Raw genomic sequence first — 14,723 nt, 5'->3', positions numbered from 1 at the left:
GGAGAGACACGGGGGGAGAGACACGGGGGGAGAGACACGGGGGGAGAGTCACGGGGGGAGAGACACGGGGGGAGAGACACGGGGGGAGAGACACGGGGGGAGAGACACGGGGGGAGAGACACGGGGGGAGAGACACGGGGGGAGAGACACGGGGGGAGAGACACGGGGGGAGAGACACGGGGGGAGAGACACGGGGGGAGAGACACGGGGGGAGAGACACGGGGGGAGAGACACGGGGGGAGAGACACGGGGGGAGAGACACGGGGGGAGAGACACGGGGGGAGAGACACGGGGGGAGAGACACGGGGGGAGAGACACGGGGGGAGAGACACGGGGGGAGAGACACGGGGGGAGAGACACGGGGGGAGAGACACGGGGGGAGAGACACGGGGGGAGAGACACGGGGGGAGAGACACGGGGGGAGAGACACGGGGGGAGAGACACGGGGGGAGAGACACGGGGGGAGAGACACGGGGGGAGAGACACGGGGGGAGAGACACGGGGGGAGAGACACGGGGGGAGAGACACGGGGGGAGAGACACGGGGGGAGAGACACGGGGGGAGAGACACGGGGGGAGAGACACGGGGGGAGAGACACGGGGGGAGAGACACGGGGGGAGAGACACGGGGGGAGAGACACGGGGGGAGAGACACGGGGGGAGAGACACGGGGGGAGAGACACGGGGGGAGAGACACGGGGGGAGAGACACGGGGGGAGAGACACGGGGGGAGAGACACGGGGGGAGAGACACGGGGGGAGAGACACGGGGGGAGAGACACGGGGGGAGAGACACGGGGGGAGAGACACGGGGGGAGAGACACGGGGGGAGAGACACGGGGGGAGAGACACGGGGGGAGAGACACGGGGGGAGAGACACGGGGGGAGAGACACGGGGGGAGAGACACGGGGGGAGAGACACGGGGGGAGAGACACGGGGGGAGAGACACGGGGGGAGAGACACGGGGGGAGAGACACGGGGGGAGAGACACGGGGGGAGAGACACGGGGGGAGAGACAGAGGGACTCCTCCCACACCTCCCCGTGACCCCGTGACCCCGTGACTTCTCACCTGCTTAGGGTCCAAGGGCTCCCCGTCCTTCGACCACGTGACCTTGGGTCTGGGCTTCCCCTGGGGAGAGGAGGGGGGAGAGAGGTGGTGATGGTGGTGATGGTGGTGATGGTGGTGGTGATGGTGGTGATGGTGGTGGTGGTGATGGTGGTGATGGTGATGGTGGTGATGGTGGTGATGGTGGTGATGGTGATGGTGGTGATGGTGGTGATGGTGGTGGTGATGGTGGTGGTGATGGTGATGGTGGTGGTGATGGTGGTGTTGATGGTGGTGATGGTGGTGGTGATGGTGGTGGTGATGGTGGTGGTGATGGTGATGGTGGTAGTGGTGGTGGTGGTAGTGGTGGTGGTGGTAGTGGTGGTGGTGATGGTGGTGTTGATGGTGGTGATGGTGGTGGTGATGGTGGTGGTGGTGATGGTGGTGGTGATGGTGGTGGTGATGGTGATGGTGGTGATGGTGGTAGTGGTGGTGGTGGTAGTGGTGGTGGTGATGGTGGTGATGATGATGATGATGGTGGTGATGGTGGTGATGGTGGTGGTAATGGTGATAGTGGTGATGGTGGTGGTGATGATGGTGGTGGTGATGGTGGTGGTGATGGTGGTGGTGATGGTGATGGTGGTAGTGGTGGTGGTGGTGGTGATGGTGGTGATGATGATGGTGATGGTGGTGATGGTGGTGATGGTGGTGGTGATGGTGATGGTGGTGATGGTGGTGATGGTGGTGGTGATGGTGGTGGTGGTGTTGATGGTGGTGGTGGTGTTGATGGTGGTGATGGTGGTGGTGGTGATGGTGGTGTTGATGGTGGTGATGGTGGTGGTGATGGTGGTGGTGGTGATGGTGGTGGTGATGGTGGTGGTGGTGGTGGTGATGGTGGTGATGATGATGATGGTGGTGATGGTGGTGATGGTGGTGATGGTGGTGGTAATGGTGATAGTGGTGATGGTGGTGATGATGGTGATGGTGGTGGTGATGATGGTGGTGGTGATGGTGGTGGTGATGATGGTGGTGGTGATGGTGGTGATGGTGGTAGTGGTAGTGGTGGTGATGGTGGTGATGATGATGGTGGTGATGGTGGTGATGGTGGTGATGGTGATGATGGTGGTGGTGGTGATGGTGGTGGTGATGGTGATAGTGGTGATGGTGGTGGTGATGGTGGTGATGGTGATGGTGGTGATGGTGATGGTGGTGATGGTGGTGATGGTGATGGTGGTGATGGTAGTGGTGGTGATGGTGGTGATGGTGGTGATAGTGGTGATGGTGGTGGTGATGGTGGTGGTGGTGATGATGATGGTGATGGTGGTGGTGATGGTGGTGATGGTGGTGATGGTGGTGGTGATGGTGGTGGTGATAGTGGTGATGGTGGTGGTGATGGTGGTGATGGTGGTGGTGGTGATGATGGTGGTGATGGTGGTGATGGTGATGGTGGTGATGGTAGTGGTGGTGATGGTGATAGTGGCGATGGTGGTGGTGATGGTGGTGGTGGTGATGATGATGGTGATGGTGGTGGTGATGGTGGTGATGGTGGTGGTGATGGTGGTGGTGATAGTGGTGATGGTGGTGATGGTGGTGATGGTGGTGGTGGTGATGGTGATAGTGGTGATGGTGATAGTGGTGATGGTGGTGGTGGTGATGATGGTGATGGAGGTCGTGGTGGTGGTGGTGCTAGTGGTGAAGGTTGTGATGGTGGTGGTGGCTGTTGTTGTTGTTTTAACAACAACATCAGCCACCACCACCAACAACAACAACGTTATTGTTCCAATGACTCGGTGACCCTGACCCCGCAACGCCGCTCTGTAACCGTGACCTTATGACCCCCCAAAAACGTAATGACCTCTTGACCCTGCCCCGGTGTCTGTGACCCCCGTATGACCCCGTGGTGAATCCCGGTGACCCCCGCGTGACCCCCGTGTGACCCCCGCGTGACCCCCGCGGTGACCCCCGCGGTGACCCCCCGGCGGCGACCTGGAACGGCACGAGGATGTTGATGGAGTCTCCGACCCGTCTCGTCAGGGTGTGGCGTAGATAGCGGGGCACCCAAATCTTGGGGCGCTCTGACACACGGGGAGGGTGGTGAGTGTTAGTGACCCACTCACCAGCGGGTGTCAACACCTCCTCACCAGTTGGTGAGCGTCAGGGTGCTACTCACCAACGATCTCCCTCACCACGAGGGGCCCCGCGTGGCCGTGAGCGCTGTGCCCGGCGCGGTTCACCGCCGACACGCGGAACTGGAGGCGATCGCCCGTGGACAGCCCGGAGACACGGAGACACGGCAGGGGACACGGGCACGGGGACGCCGACACCCACGTCTCCTCTGTCGGCGGGGGAGAGAGACACGCGGGGTGAGAGAGACATGGGGAGAGAGAGAGACACGGGGAGAGACACACGGGGAGAGACACGGGGAGAGACACACGGGGAGAGAGACACGGGGAGAGACACACGGGGAGAGAGAAACGGAGACAGACACACGGGGAGAGACAGGGAGAGAGACACGGGGAGAGAGACACGGGGAGAGACACACGGAGAGAGACACACAGAGAGAGACACGGGGAGAGAGACACGGGGAGAGACACACGGGGAGAGACACACGGAGAGAGAGAGAGACACGGGGAGAGAGACACAGGGAGAGACACGGGGAGAGACACACGGGGAGAGAGACGGGGAGAGAGACACACGGGGAGAGAGACGGGGAGAGAGACACACGGGGAGAGAGACACACGGAGAGAGACACGGGGAGAGAGACATGGGGAGAGAGACACGGGGAGAGACACACGGGGAGAGAGAAACGGAGACAGACACACGGGGAGAGACAGGGAGAGAGACACGGGGAGAGAGAGACACGGGGAGAGAGACACGGAGAGACACATGGAGAGAGACACGGGGAGAGAGACACGGGGAGAGACACGGAGAGACACGGGGAGAGAGACACACGGGGAGAGACACGCGGGGAGAGACACGCGGGGAGAGGCATACAGAGAGAGAGACACGGGGAGAGACACGGAGAGAGACACGGAGAGAGACACGGCGAGAGACACGGGGAGAGACACGGAGAGACACACGGAGAGACACACGGAGACACACGGAGACACACATGGAGTGAGACATGTGGACTAGCTGGGGGATCTTTGTCTATGTGTACGTGTGTGTCCCTACCATCTGTTACAGCAGAGGTGTAGAGAATTCCAACAAGACCTACATCCCTGCTTTATTGACCTGGTCAAGGCCTATGATACCATCAGTAGGCCTGGGCTCTGGGTTGTTCTTCGTGCTTTTGGAGTACCTGACCCTCTGCTCACGATCATTAAGGACCTTCATGATGGTGAGCGGGCCGTGGTAAAACTACGTGGCCGGGAGTCAGAGCCATTCCCTGTACACCTTGGGGTGCGACAGGGATGTCCTCTGGCTCCCACATTATTTAACATCTATTTTGACCACGTAGTTCGTGAAGCCTTCAACAGCTGTACTGGGGGAATCTCCATATGGTACAGATATAATGGGAGGCTGATCGATGCCCGGGTGCGGTCAAGGGATGGCTCCCTATTGCTCAACCACGTTATGTATGCTGATGATTTGGTAATAGCTGCTCAGTCAGAGGAGGAGTTGGAGACGCTGCTGCTGAGACTGGAGCGTGCCACTAAGAGGTGGGGCCTTACCATCAGCCCCACCAAAACTAAGCACCTGCCTGGGTATTTTGTACCATCGGACACTCCACCACCACACCCCCCAATTGGTGATGGGGCAGTTGTGGAGAGAGTGGAGAGTTTCCCATACCTTGGCAGTGTGCTCATAACCGGCTCCGATTTGACAGCAGAGGTCTCACTCAGAATCAGTCGAGCGGCAATATATTTTCATCAATTGCGTAACGCTGTGTGGTAGCTACCTGGTCTGTCGCTCCGCACTAAGCTTCAGGTCTTCTCGGCCACGGTCATTCCCTCCCTTCTCTACGCTTGCGAAACTTGGACCCCCCTAATGGAACATCTTCGCCGGTTAGAAACATTTAGACTAGCCTGCCTACGATCCATCCTGGGTTTAACCAGGCTGGATAGTGTGAGGAGCTCACAAATCCTTGAAAGATCTGAGCAAGGTCCCATCGGTGAGCTCCTCCGGCAGGCAAGGCTACGTTGGCTGGGTAATGTAGCCCGCATGCCCAGTCACCGCATGCCGAAACAGCTTTTGTTCGGCCGGATTGAGGGGGCTAAACGGGCGCGGCACGGGCTAGAGAAGAGATGGAGTGATGTGGTACAGGAGGACGTGGATCTGAGTGGACTTGCCGATGACTGGTACCAGCGGTGTCAAGATCGGCCTCTGTGGAGGAGGCTCGTGAAGGATGCTACTGGGGAGTTGGAGGCAGTCGCCCTCCAACAACAACGGAGGGCGGAGGAGCGACGCTCACAACAACGAGCGGAGCGCCGGGTGGCTAAAGCAGAGCAGGTTGGCACAGTAGGGGGCACAGGTGGTGCATCAGCCAGTCATCTCAGTCGACCCGTGGCACCTGCTGGATCTGCCCCGTGACCTCCTGCCAGCGGGCGTTCGACACTTCACGTGGCCTCAGGGTGCACCTAGCCTGGCACAAGCGTCGTGGTGACGTCACCGCCACTTAGTGGCGAATGGCGGTTGTTGTTGTGTGTGTCTGTGTGTGTGTGTGAGTGTGTGACACACCGCCGTCTGCACGATACTCCAGGCAGTATCTGTGTGTGTGTGTGTCACAGTGTGTAAGTGTGTAAGTGTAAGTGTGTAAGTGTGTAAGTGTAAGTGTGTAAGTGTGACACTGTGTGTGTGTGTAAGTGTGTCACAGTGTGTAAGTGTAAGTGTGTAAGTGTAATACACACGGCCTTCTCCACGGTACTCCAGGCAGTATCTGTGTGTGTGACACAGTGTGTCACTGTGTGTGTGTGTCACTGTGTGTGTGTAAGTGTGTAAGTGTGTCACAGTGTGTAAGTGTGTCAGTGTCACTGTGTGTAAGTGTAAGTGTGTAAGTGTGTGTGTAAGTGTGTAAGTGTGTAAGTGTGTGTGTGTCACAGTGTGTAAGTGTAAGTGTGTAAGTGTCTAAGTGTGTGTGTAAGTGTGTAAGTGTGTGTGTGTCACAGTGTGTAAGTGTAAGTGTGTAAGTGTCTAAGTGTGTGTGTAAGTGTGTAAGTGTGTCACAGTGTGTAAGTGTAAGTGTGTAAGTGTGTCACTGTAAGTGTGTAAGTGTGTAAGTGTGTCACAGTGTGTCACAGTGTGTAAGTGTGACACACCGCCGTCTGCACGGTACTCCAGGCAGTATCTGTGTGTGTCACTGTGTAAGTGTGTAAGTGTGTTTAAGTGTAAGTGTGTGTAAGTGTGTGTAAGTGTGTAAGTGTCACTGTGTGTAAGTGTCACTGTGTGTAAGTGTAAGTGTGTAAGTGTGTGTGTAAGTGTGTAAGTGTGTAAGTGTGTGTGTGTCACAGTGTGTAAGTGTAAGTGTGTAAGTGTGTAAGTGTGTCACAGTGTGTAAGTGTAAGTGTGTAAGTGTGTCACAGTGTGTAAGTGTAAGTGTGTAAGTGTGTAAGTGTGTCACAGTGTGTAAGTGTAAGTGTGTAAGTGTGTAAGTGTGTCACAGTGTGTAAGTGTAAGTGTGTAAGTGTGTAAGTGTGTCACAGTGTGTAAGTGTAAGTGTGTAAGTGTGTAAGTGTGTCACAGTGTGTAAGTGTAAGTGTGTAAGTGTGTCACAGTGTGTAAGTGTGAGTGTGTAAGTGTGTACGTGTGTCACAGTGTGTAAGTGTGAGTGTGTAAGTGTGTAAGTGTGTCACAGTGTGTAAGTGTAAGTGTGTAAGTGTGTAAGTGTGTCACAGTGTGTAAGTGTGAGTGTGTAAGTGTGTAAGTGTGTCACAGTGTGTAAGTGTGAGTGTGTAAGTGTGTAAGTGTGTCACAGTGTGTAAGTGTAAGTGTGTAAGTGTGTAAGTGTGTCACAGTGTGTAAGTGTAAGTGTGTAAGTGTGTCACAGTGTGTAAGTGTAAGTGTGTAAGTGTGTAAGTGTGTGTCACAGTGTGTAAGTGTGTAAGTGTGTCACAGTGTGTAAGTGTAAGTGTGTAAGTGTGTAAGTGTGTCACAGTGTGTAAGTGTGTAAGTGTGTGTCACAGTGTGTAAGTGTAAGTGTGTAAGTGTGTGTCACAGTGTGTAAGTGTAAGTGTGTAAGTGTGTGTCACAGTGTGTAAGTGTGTAAGTGTGTGTCACAGTGTGTAAGTGTAAGTGTGTAAGTGTGTGTCACAGTGTGTAAGTGTAAGTGTGTAAGTGTGTGTCACAGTGTGTAAGTGTAAGTGTGTAAGTGTGTAAGTGTGTGTCACAGTGTGTAAGTGTAAGTGTGTAAGTGTGTAAGTGTGTGTCACAGTGTGCAAGTGTAAGTGTGTAAGTGTGTAAGTGTGTGTCACAGTGTGTCACAGTGTGTGTGTGTGTCACTGTGTAAGTGTAAGTGTGTGTAAGTGAGTGTAAGTGTGTCACAGTGTGTAAGTGTAAGTGTGTAAGTGTGTAAGTGTGTAAGTGTAAGTGTGTAAGTGTGTAAGTGTGTGTAAGTGTAACTGTAAGTGTGTAAGTGTGTGTAAGTGGAAGTGTGTAAGTGTGTAAGTGTAAGTGTGTAAGTGTGTAAGTGTAAGTGTGTAAGTGTGTGTAAGTGTAAGTGTGTAAGTGTGTAAGTGTAAGTGTGTAAGTGTAAGTGTGTAAGTGTGTGTAAGTGTAAGTGTGTAAGTGTGTAAGTGTAAGTGTGTAAGTGTGTAAGTGTAAGTGTGTAAGTGTGTGTAAGTGTAAGTGTGTAAGTGTGTAAGTGTAAGTGTGTAAGTGTGTAAGTGTAAGTGTGTAAGTGTGTAAGTGTAAGTGTGTAAGTGTGTGTAAGTGTAAGTGTGTAAGTGTGTAAGTGTAAGTGTGTAAGTGTGTAAGTGTAAGTGTGTAAGTGTGTGTAAGTGTGTAAGTGTAATACACACCGCCTTCTCCACGGTACTCCAGGCAGTATCCGTGTGTGTGTGTCACTGTGTATCTGTGTAAGTGTGTGTGTGTGTCACTGTGTGTGTCACTGTGTGTGTGTCACTGTGTAAGTGTAAGTGTGTAAGTGTGTATAAGTGTGTAAGTGTGTCACAGTGTGTAAGTGTAATACACACGGCCTTCTCCACGGTACTCAAGGCAGTATCTGTGTGTGTGTGTCACAGTGTGTAAGTGTGACACTGTGTAAGTGTGTATAAGTGTGTAAGTGTAAGTGTGTAAGTGTAGGTTGTGGGGAGCGATAGTGTAGCGGTTAGCGCGCTGCGCTATGAACCTGGTGACCCGGGTTCGATTCCCGCTCACGGCCAACACCAGTGACGATTATCTGAACCGGTCCCGGGCCTCCCCTAGGTCGACTCAGCCTCAAATGAGTACCTGGTGCGGTGGATAAAACATTGCCACTGGGGAGACAAAGGCGGTCGGGCGTGGTGCTGGCCACCCACCCCCTCGTGTACCGTTCTGGCCTTCATAGGTGCTCGCTAACAGCACTTGCCCCTACAGTCTGTTAAGGCTATATGGGGGATCTTTGTTTGTTCTTTGTTAAGTGTAAGTGTGTAAGTGTGAGACACACCACCTTCTCCACGGTACTCCAGGCAGTATCTGTGTGTGTGTGTCACTGTGTGTGTGTAAGTGTGTCACAGTGTAATACACACCACCACCTTCCTTACGGTACTCGAGGCAGTATCTGTGTGTGTGACACACTGTGTAAGTGTGTGTAAGTGTGTAAGTGTAAGTGTAATACACACCACCACCTTCCTTACGGTACTCCAGGCAGTATCTGTGTGTGTGTGTCACAGTGTGACACTGTGTGTGTGTGTGTAAGTGTAGGTGTATAAGTGTGTAATACACACCACCACCTTCCTTACGGTACTCCACGCGGTATCTGTGTGTGTGTGTAAGTGTGACACTGTGTAAGTGTAAGTGTGTAATACACACCACCACCTTCCTTACGGTACTCCAGGTGGTATCTGTGTGTGTGTGTAAGTGTAAGTGTGTCACAGTGTGTAAGTGTAAGTGTGTGTAAGTGTAATACCTACCACCACCTTCCTTACGGTACTCCAGGTGGTATCTGTGTGTGTATGTGTGTAAGTGTAAGTGTGTGTTACTGTGTAAGTGTAAGTGTGTGTAAGTGTAGGTGTAAGTGTAATACACACCACCACCTTCCTTACGGTACTCCAGGTGGTATCTGTGTGTGTCACACTGTGTAAGTGTGTGTAAGTGTAAGTGTGTAAGTGTGAGACCCACCACCTTCCTTACGGTACTCCAGGCGGTATCTGTGTGTGTGTGTGTCACAGTGTGTAAGTGTAAGTGTGTGTAAGTGTAATACCCACCACCACCTTCCTTACGGTACTCCAGGCGGTATCTGTGTGTGTGTGACACACTGTGTAAGTGTAAGTGTGTGTTACTGTGTGTGTGACACACAGTGTGTAAGTGTAAGTGTAATACACACCACCACCTTCCTTACGGTACTCGAGGTAGTATCTGTGTGTGTGTGTCACAGTGTGTAAGTGTGTAAGTGTGTGTAAGTGTGTAAGTGTGTAATACACACGGCCTTCTCCACGGTACTCGAGGTGGTATCTGTGTGTGTGTGACACACTGTGTGTGTGTGTAAGTGTGACACTTTGTAAGTGTAAGTGTGTCACTGTGTGTGTGTAAGTGTGTATAAGTGTGTCACAGTGTGTAAGTGTGTCACAGTGTGTAAGTGTAAGTGTGAGACCCACCGCCTTCCTTACGGTACTCGAGGTGGTATCTGTGTGTGTAAGTGTGACACTGTGTAAGTGTAAGTGTGTGTAAGTGTGTAAGTGTAATACACACGGCCTTCTCCACGGTACTCCAGGTGGTATCTGTGTGTGTGTGTCACACTGTGTCACAGTGTGTAAGTGTGTGTAGGTGTTTCACTGTGTAATACCCACCACCTTCCCTACGGTACTCCAGGTGGTATCTGTGTGTGTGTGTAAGTGTAAGTGTGTGTAAGTGTAAGTGTGTAAGTGTAGGTGTATAAGTGTATAATACCTACCACCTTCCTTACGGTACTCCAGGTGGTATCCGTGTGTGTGTGTCACACTGTGTAAGTGTGTGTAAGTGTCACAGTGTGTGTAAGTGTAAGTGTGTAATACCCACCACCTCCTTCCTTACGGTACTCCAGGTGGTATCTGTGTGTGTGTGACACACTGTGTAAGTGTAGGTGTAAGTGTATAAGTGTAAGTGTGTAATACCCACCGCCTTCCCTACGGTACTCCAGGTGGTATATGTGTGTGTCACAGTGTGTAAGTGTGTGTAAGTGTGTGTTACTGTGTGTGTGTATAAGTGTGAGACCCACCACCTTCCTTACGGTACTCCAGGTGGTATCTGTGTGTGTGTGTGTAAGTGTAAGTGTGTGTCACTGTGTAAGTGTAAGTGTGTGTAAGTGTAAGTGTATAATACCCACCTCCTTCCTTACGGTACTCCAGGTGGTATCTGTGCGTGTGTGTCACAGTGTGACACTGTGTAGGTGTAGGTGTATAAGTGTGAGACCCACCACCACCTTCCTTACGGTACTCCAGGTGGTATCTGTGTGTGTAAGTGTAAGTGTGTGTAAGTGTAAGTGTGTAAGTGTAAGTGTGTGTGTGTAGGTGTAAGTGTAATACCCACCACCTTCCCTACGGTACTCCAGTTGGTATCTGTGTGTGTGTGTCACAGTGTGTAAGTGTAAGTGTATAATACCCACCACCTTCCCTACGGTACTCCAGGCAGTATCTGTGTGTGTGTAAGTGTGTCACAGTGTGTAAGTGTAAGTGTAGGTGTATAAGTGAGACCCACCACCTTCCCTACGGTACTCCAGGTGGTATCTGTGTGTGTAAGTGTGACACTGTGCAAGTGTAAGTGTGTGTTACTGTGTAAGTGTAAGTGTGTAATACACACCACCACCTTCCCCACGGTACTCCAGACGGTATCTGTGTGTGTCACAGTGTGTAAGTGTGTGTAAGTGTAGGTGTGTGTTAGTGTAAGTGTGTAAGTGTGTAAGTGTAAGTGTATAAGACCTACCACCTTCCCTACGGTACTCCAGGTGGTATCTGTGTGTGTGTGTCACAATGTGTAAGTGTGTAAGTGTGTAAGTGTAAGTGTATAAGTGTGTAAGTGTAAGTGTGTAATACCCACCACCTTCCTTACGGTACTCCAGGTGGTATCTGTGTGTGACACACTGTGTAAGTGTGTGTAGGTGTTTCACTGTGTAATACCCACCTCCTTCCTTACGGTACTCCAGGTGGTATCTGTGTGTGTGTGTCACAGTGTGTAAGTGTGTAAGTGTAAGTGTATAATACCCACCACCTTCCCTACGGTACTCCAGGCAGTATCTGTGTGTGTGTAAGTGTGTCACAGTGTGTAAGTGTAGGTGTATAAGTGAGACCCACCACCTTCCCTACGGTACTCCAGGTGGTATCTGTGTGTGTAAGTGTGACACTGTGCAAGTGTAAGTGTGTGTTACTGTGTAAGTGTAAGTGTGTAATACACACCACCACCTTCCCCACGGTACTCCAGACGGTATCTGTGTGTGTCACAGTGTGTAAGTGTGTGTAAGTGTAGGTGTGTGTTAGTGTAAGTGTGTAAGTGTGTAAGTGTAAGTGTATAAGACCTACCACCTTCCCTACGGTACTCCAGGTGGTATCTGTGTGTGTGTGTCACAATGTGTAAGTGTGTAAGTGTAAGTGTATAAGTGTGTAAGTGTAAGTGTATAATACCCACCACCTTCCCTACGGTACTCCAGGTGGTATCTGTGTGTGACACACTCTGTAAGTGTGTAAGTGTAAGTGTATAATACCCACCACCTTCCCTACGGTACTCCAGGTGGTATCTGTGTGTAAGTGTCACAGTGTGTGTAAGTGTATAATACCCACCACCTTCCCTACGGTACTCCAGGTGGTATCTGTGTGTGACACACTGTGTAAGTGTGTAAGTGTAAGTGTATAATACCCACCACCTTCCCTACGGTACTCCAGGTGGTATCTGTGTGTAAGTGTCACAGTGTGTGTAAGTGTAAGTGTATAATACCCACCACCTTCCCTACGGTACTCCAGGTGGTATCTGTGTGTGACACACTGTGTAAGTGTGTAAGTGTAAGTGTATAATACCCACCACCTTCCCTACGGTACTCCAGGTGGTATCCGTGTGTGTGTGTGTAAGTGTAAGTGTGTGTAAGTGTAAGTGTGTGTAAGTGTAGGTGTAGGTGTAAGTGTATAATACCCACCACCTTCCCTACGGTACTCCAGGTGGTATCCGTGTGTGTGTGTGTAAGTGTAAGTGTGTGTAAGTGTAAGTGTGTGTAAGTGTAGGTGTAAGTGTATAATACCCACCACCTTCCCTACGGTACTCCAGGTGGTATCTGTGTGTGTGTGACACACTGTGTAAGTGTGTGTAAGTGTATAAGTGTGTAAGTGTAAGTGTATAATACCCACCACCTTCCTTACGGTACTCCAGGTGGTATCTGTGTGTGTGACACAGTGTGTAAGTGTGTGTAAGTGTAAGTGTGTGTAAGTGTAGGTGTAGGTGTATAAGTATAATACCCACCACCTTCCCTACGGTACTCCAGGTGGTATCCGTGTGTGTGTGTGTAAGTGTAAGTGTGTGTAAGTGTAAGTGTGTGTAAGTGTAGGTGTAAGTGTATAATACCCACCACCTTCCCTACGGTACTCCAGGTGGTATCCGTGTGTGTGTGTGTAAGTGTAAGTGTGTGTAAGTGTAAGTGTGTGTAAGTGTAGGTGTAAGTGTATAATACCCACCACCTTCCCTACGGTACTCCAGGTGGTATCTGTGTGTGTGTGACACACTGTGTAAGTGTGTGTAAGTGTATAAGTGTGTAAGTGTAAGTGTATAATACCCACCACCTTCCTTACGGTACTCCAGGTGGTATCTGTGTGTGTGTGACACAGTGTGTAAGTGTGTGTAAGTGTAAGTGTGTGTAAGTGTAGGTGTATAAGTATAATACCCACCACCTTCCCTACGGTACTCCAGGTGGTATCTGTGTGTGTGTGTCACACTGTGTAAGTGTGTGTAAGTGTAGGTGTAAGTGTGTGATACCCACCACCTTCCCTACGGTACTCCAGGTGGTATCTGTGTGTGTGTGTCACACTGTGTAAGTGTGTGTAAGTGTAGGTGTAAGTGTGTGATACCCACCACCTTCCCTACGGTACTCCAGGTGGTATCTGTGTGTGTGTGTCACAATGTGTAAGTGTGTGTAAGTGTAGGTGTAAGTGTGTGATACCCACCACCTTCCCTACGGTACTCCAGGTGGTATCTGTGTGTGTGTGTCACAATGTGTAAGTGTGTGTAAGTGTAGGTGTAAGTGTGTGATACCCACCACCTTCCCTACGGTACTCCAGGTGGTATCTGTGTGTGTGTGACACACTGTGTAAGTGTGTGTAAGTGTCACAGTGTGTGTAAGTGTAAGTGTATAATACCCACCACCTTCCCTACGGTACTCCAGGTGGTATCTGTGTGTGTGTGACACAGTGTGTAAGTGTGTGTAAGTGTAGGTGTAGGTGTAAGTGTATAATACCCACCACCTTCCTTACGGTACTCCAGGTGGTATCTGTGTGTGACACACTGTGTAAGTGTGTGTAAGTGTAGGTGTAAGTGTGTGATACCCACCACCTTCCCTACGGTACTCCAGGTGGTATCTGTGTGTGTGTGTCACAATGTGTAAGTGTGTGTAAGTGTAGGTGTAAGTGTGTGATACCCACCACCTTCCCTACGGTACTCCAGGTGGTATCTGTGTGTGTGTGTCACAATGTGTAAGTGTGTGTAAGTGTAGGTGTAAGTGTGTGATACCCACCACCTTCCCTACGGTACTCCAGGTGGTATCTGTGTGTGTGTGACACACTGTGTAAGTGTGTGTAAGTGTCACAGTGTGTGTAAGTGTAAGTGTATAATACCCACCACCTTCCCTACGGTACTCCAGGTGGTATCTCTGTGTGTGTGACACAGTGTGTAAGTGTGTGTAAGTGTAGGTGTAGGTGTAAGTGTATAATACCCACTACCTTCCTTACGGTACTCCAGGTGGTATCTGTGTGTGACACACTGTGTAAGTGTGTGTAAGTGTAGGTGTAAGTGTGTGATACCCACCACCTTCCCTACGGTACTCCAGGTGGTATCCGTGTGTGTGTGTCACACTGTGTAAGTGTGTAAGTGTAGGTGTAAGTGTGTAAGTGTAGGTGTATAAGTAAGACCCACCACCTTCCCTACGGTACTCCAGGTGGTATCTGTGTGTGTGTGTGTAAGTGTAAGTGTGTGTAAGTGTAAGTGTGTGTAAGTGTAGGTGTAGGTGTATAAGTATAATACCCACCACCTTCCCTACGGTACTCCAGGTGGTATCCGTGTGTGTGTGTCACACTGTGTAAGTGTGTAAGTGTAGGTGTAAGTGTGTAAGTGTAGGTGTATAAGTAAGACCCACCACCTTCCCTACGGTACTCCAGGTGGTATCTGTGTGTGTAAGTGTAGGTGTAAGTGTATAATACCCACCACCTTCCTTACGGTACTCCAGGTGGTATCTGTGTGTGTGTGACACACTGTGTAAGTGTTACTGTGTAAGTGTGTAAGTGTAAGTGTATAATACCCACCGCCTTCCTTACGGTACTCCAGGTGGTATCTGTGTGTGACACACTGTGTAAGTGTGTGTAGGTGTAGGTGTAAG

The 14,723-nt window shown here is 51.0% G+C and overlaps 1 protein-coding gene across 8 annotated transcripts in view; it reads right to left on the bottom strand.

Moving 5' to 3' along the window:
* Nucleotides 1–14,723, bottom strand: part of LOC116958713 (myosin-binding protein C, cardiac-type-like) — a 141,048-nt gene that overhangs the window by 35,540 nt on the left and 90,785 nt on the right. For all 8 annotated transcript variants that reach the window (XM_032981443.2, XM_032981440.2, XM_076058857.1 and 5 more), the window contains 3 exons: nt 3,216–3,380; nt 3,032–3,120; nt 1,070–1,129 (listed from right to left, as the gene is read on the bottom strand). In XM_032981443.2, the coding sequence (XP_032837334.1) occupies nt 1,070–1,129; nt 3,032–3,120; nt 3,216–3,380 (314 nt within the window). The remainder of the gene's footprint in view (nt 1–1,069; nt 1,130–3,031; nt 3,121–3,215; nt 3,381–14,723) is intronic.

The sequence above is a fragment of the Petromyzon marinus genome, assembly GCF_048934315.1.
Source record: "Petromyzon marinus isolate PM22_M1 ecotype Great Lakes invasive population chromosome 80 unlocalized genomic scaffold, UKy_Petmar_22M1.pri1.0 chr80_unloc.1, whole genome shotgun sequence".
NCBI lineage: Eukaryota > Metazoa > Chordata > Hyperoartia > Petromyzontiformes > Petromyzontidae > Petromyzon > Petromyzon marinus.
The sequence above is the reverse complement of the archived record's forward strand: the minus strand, read 5'-3'. Positions and strand labels throughout refer to the sequence as shown.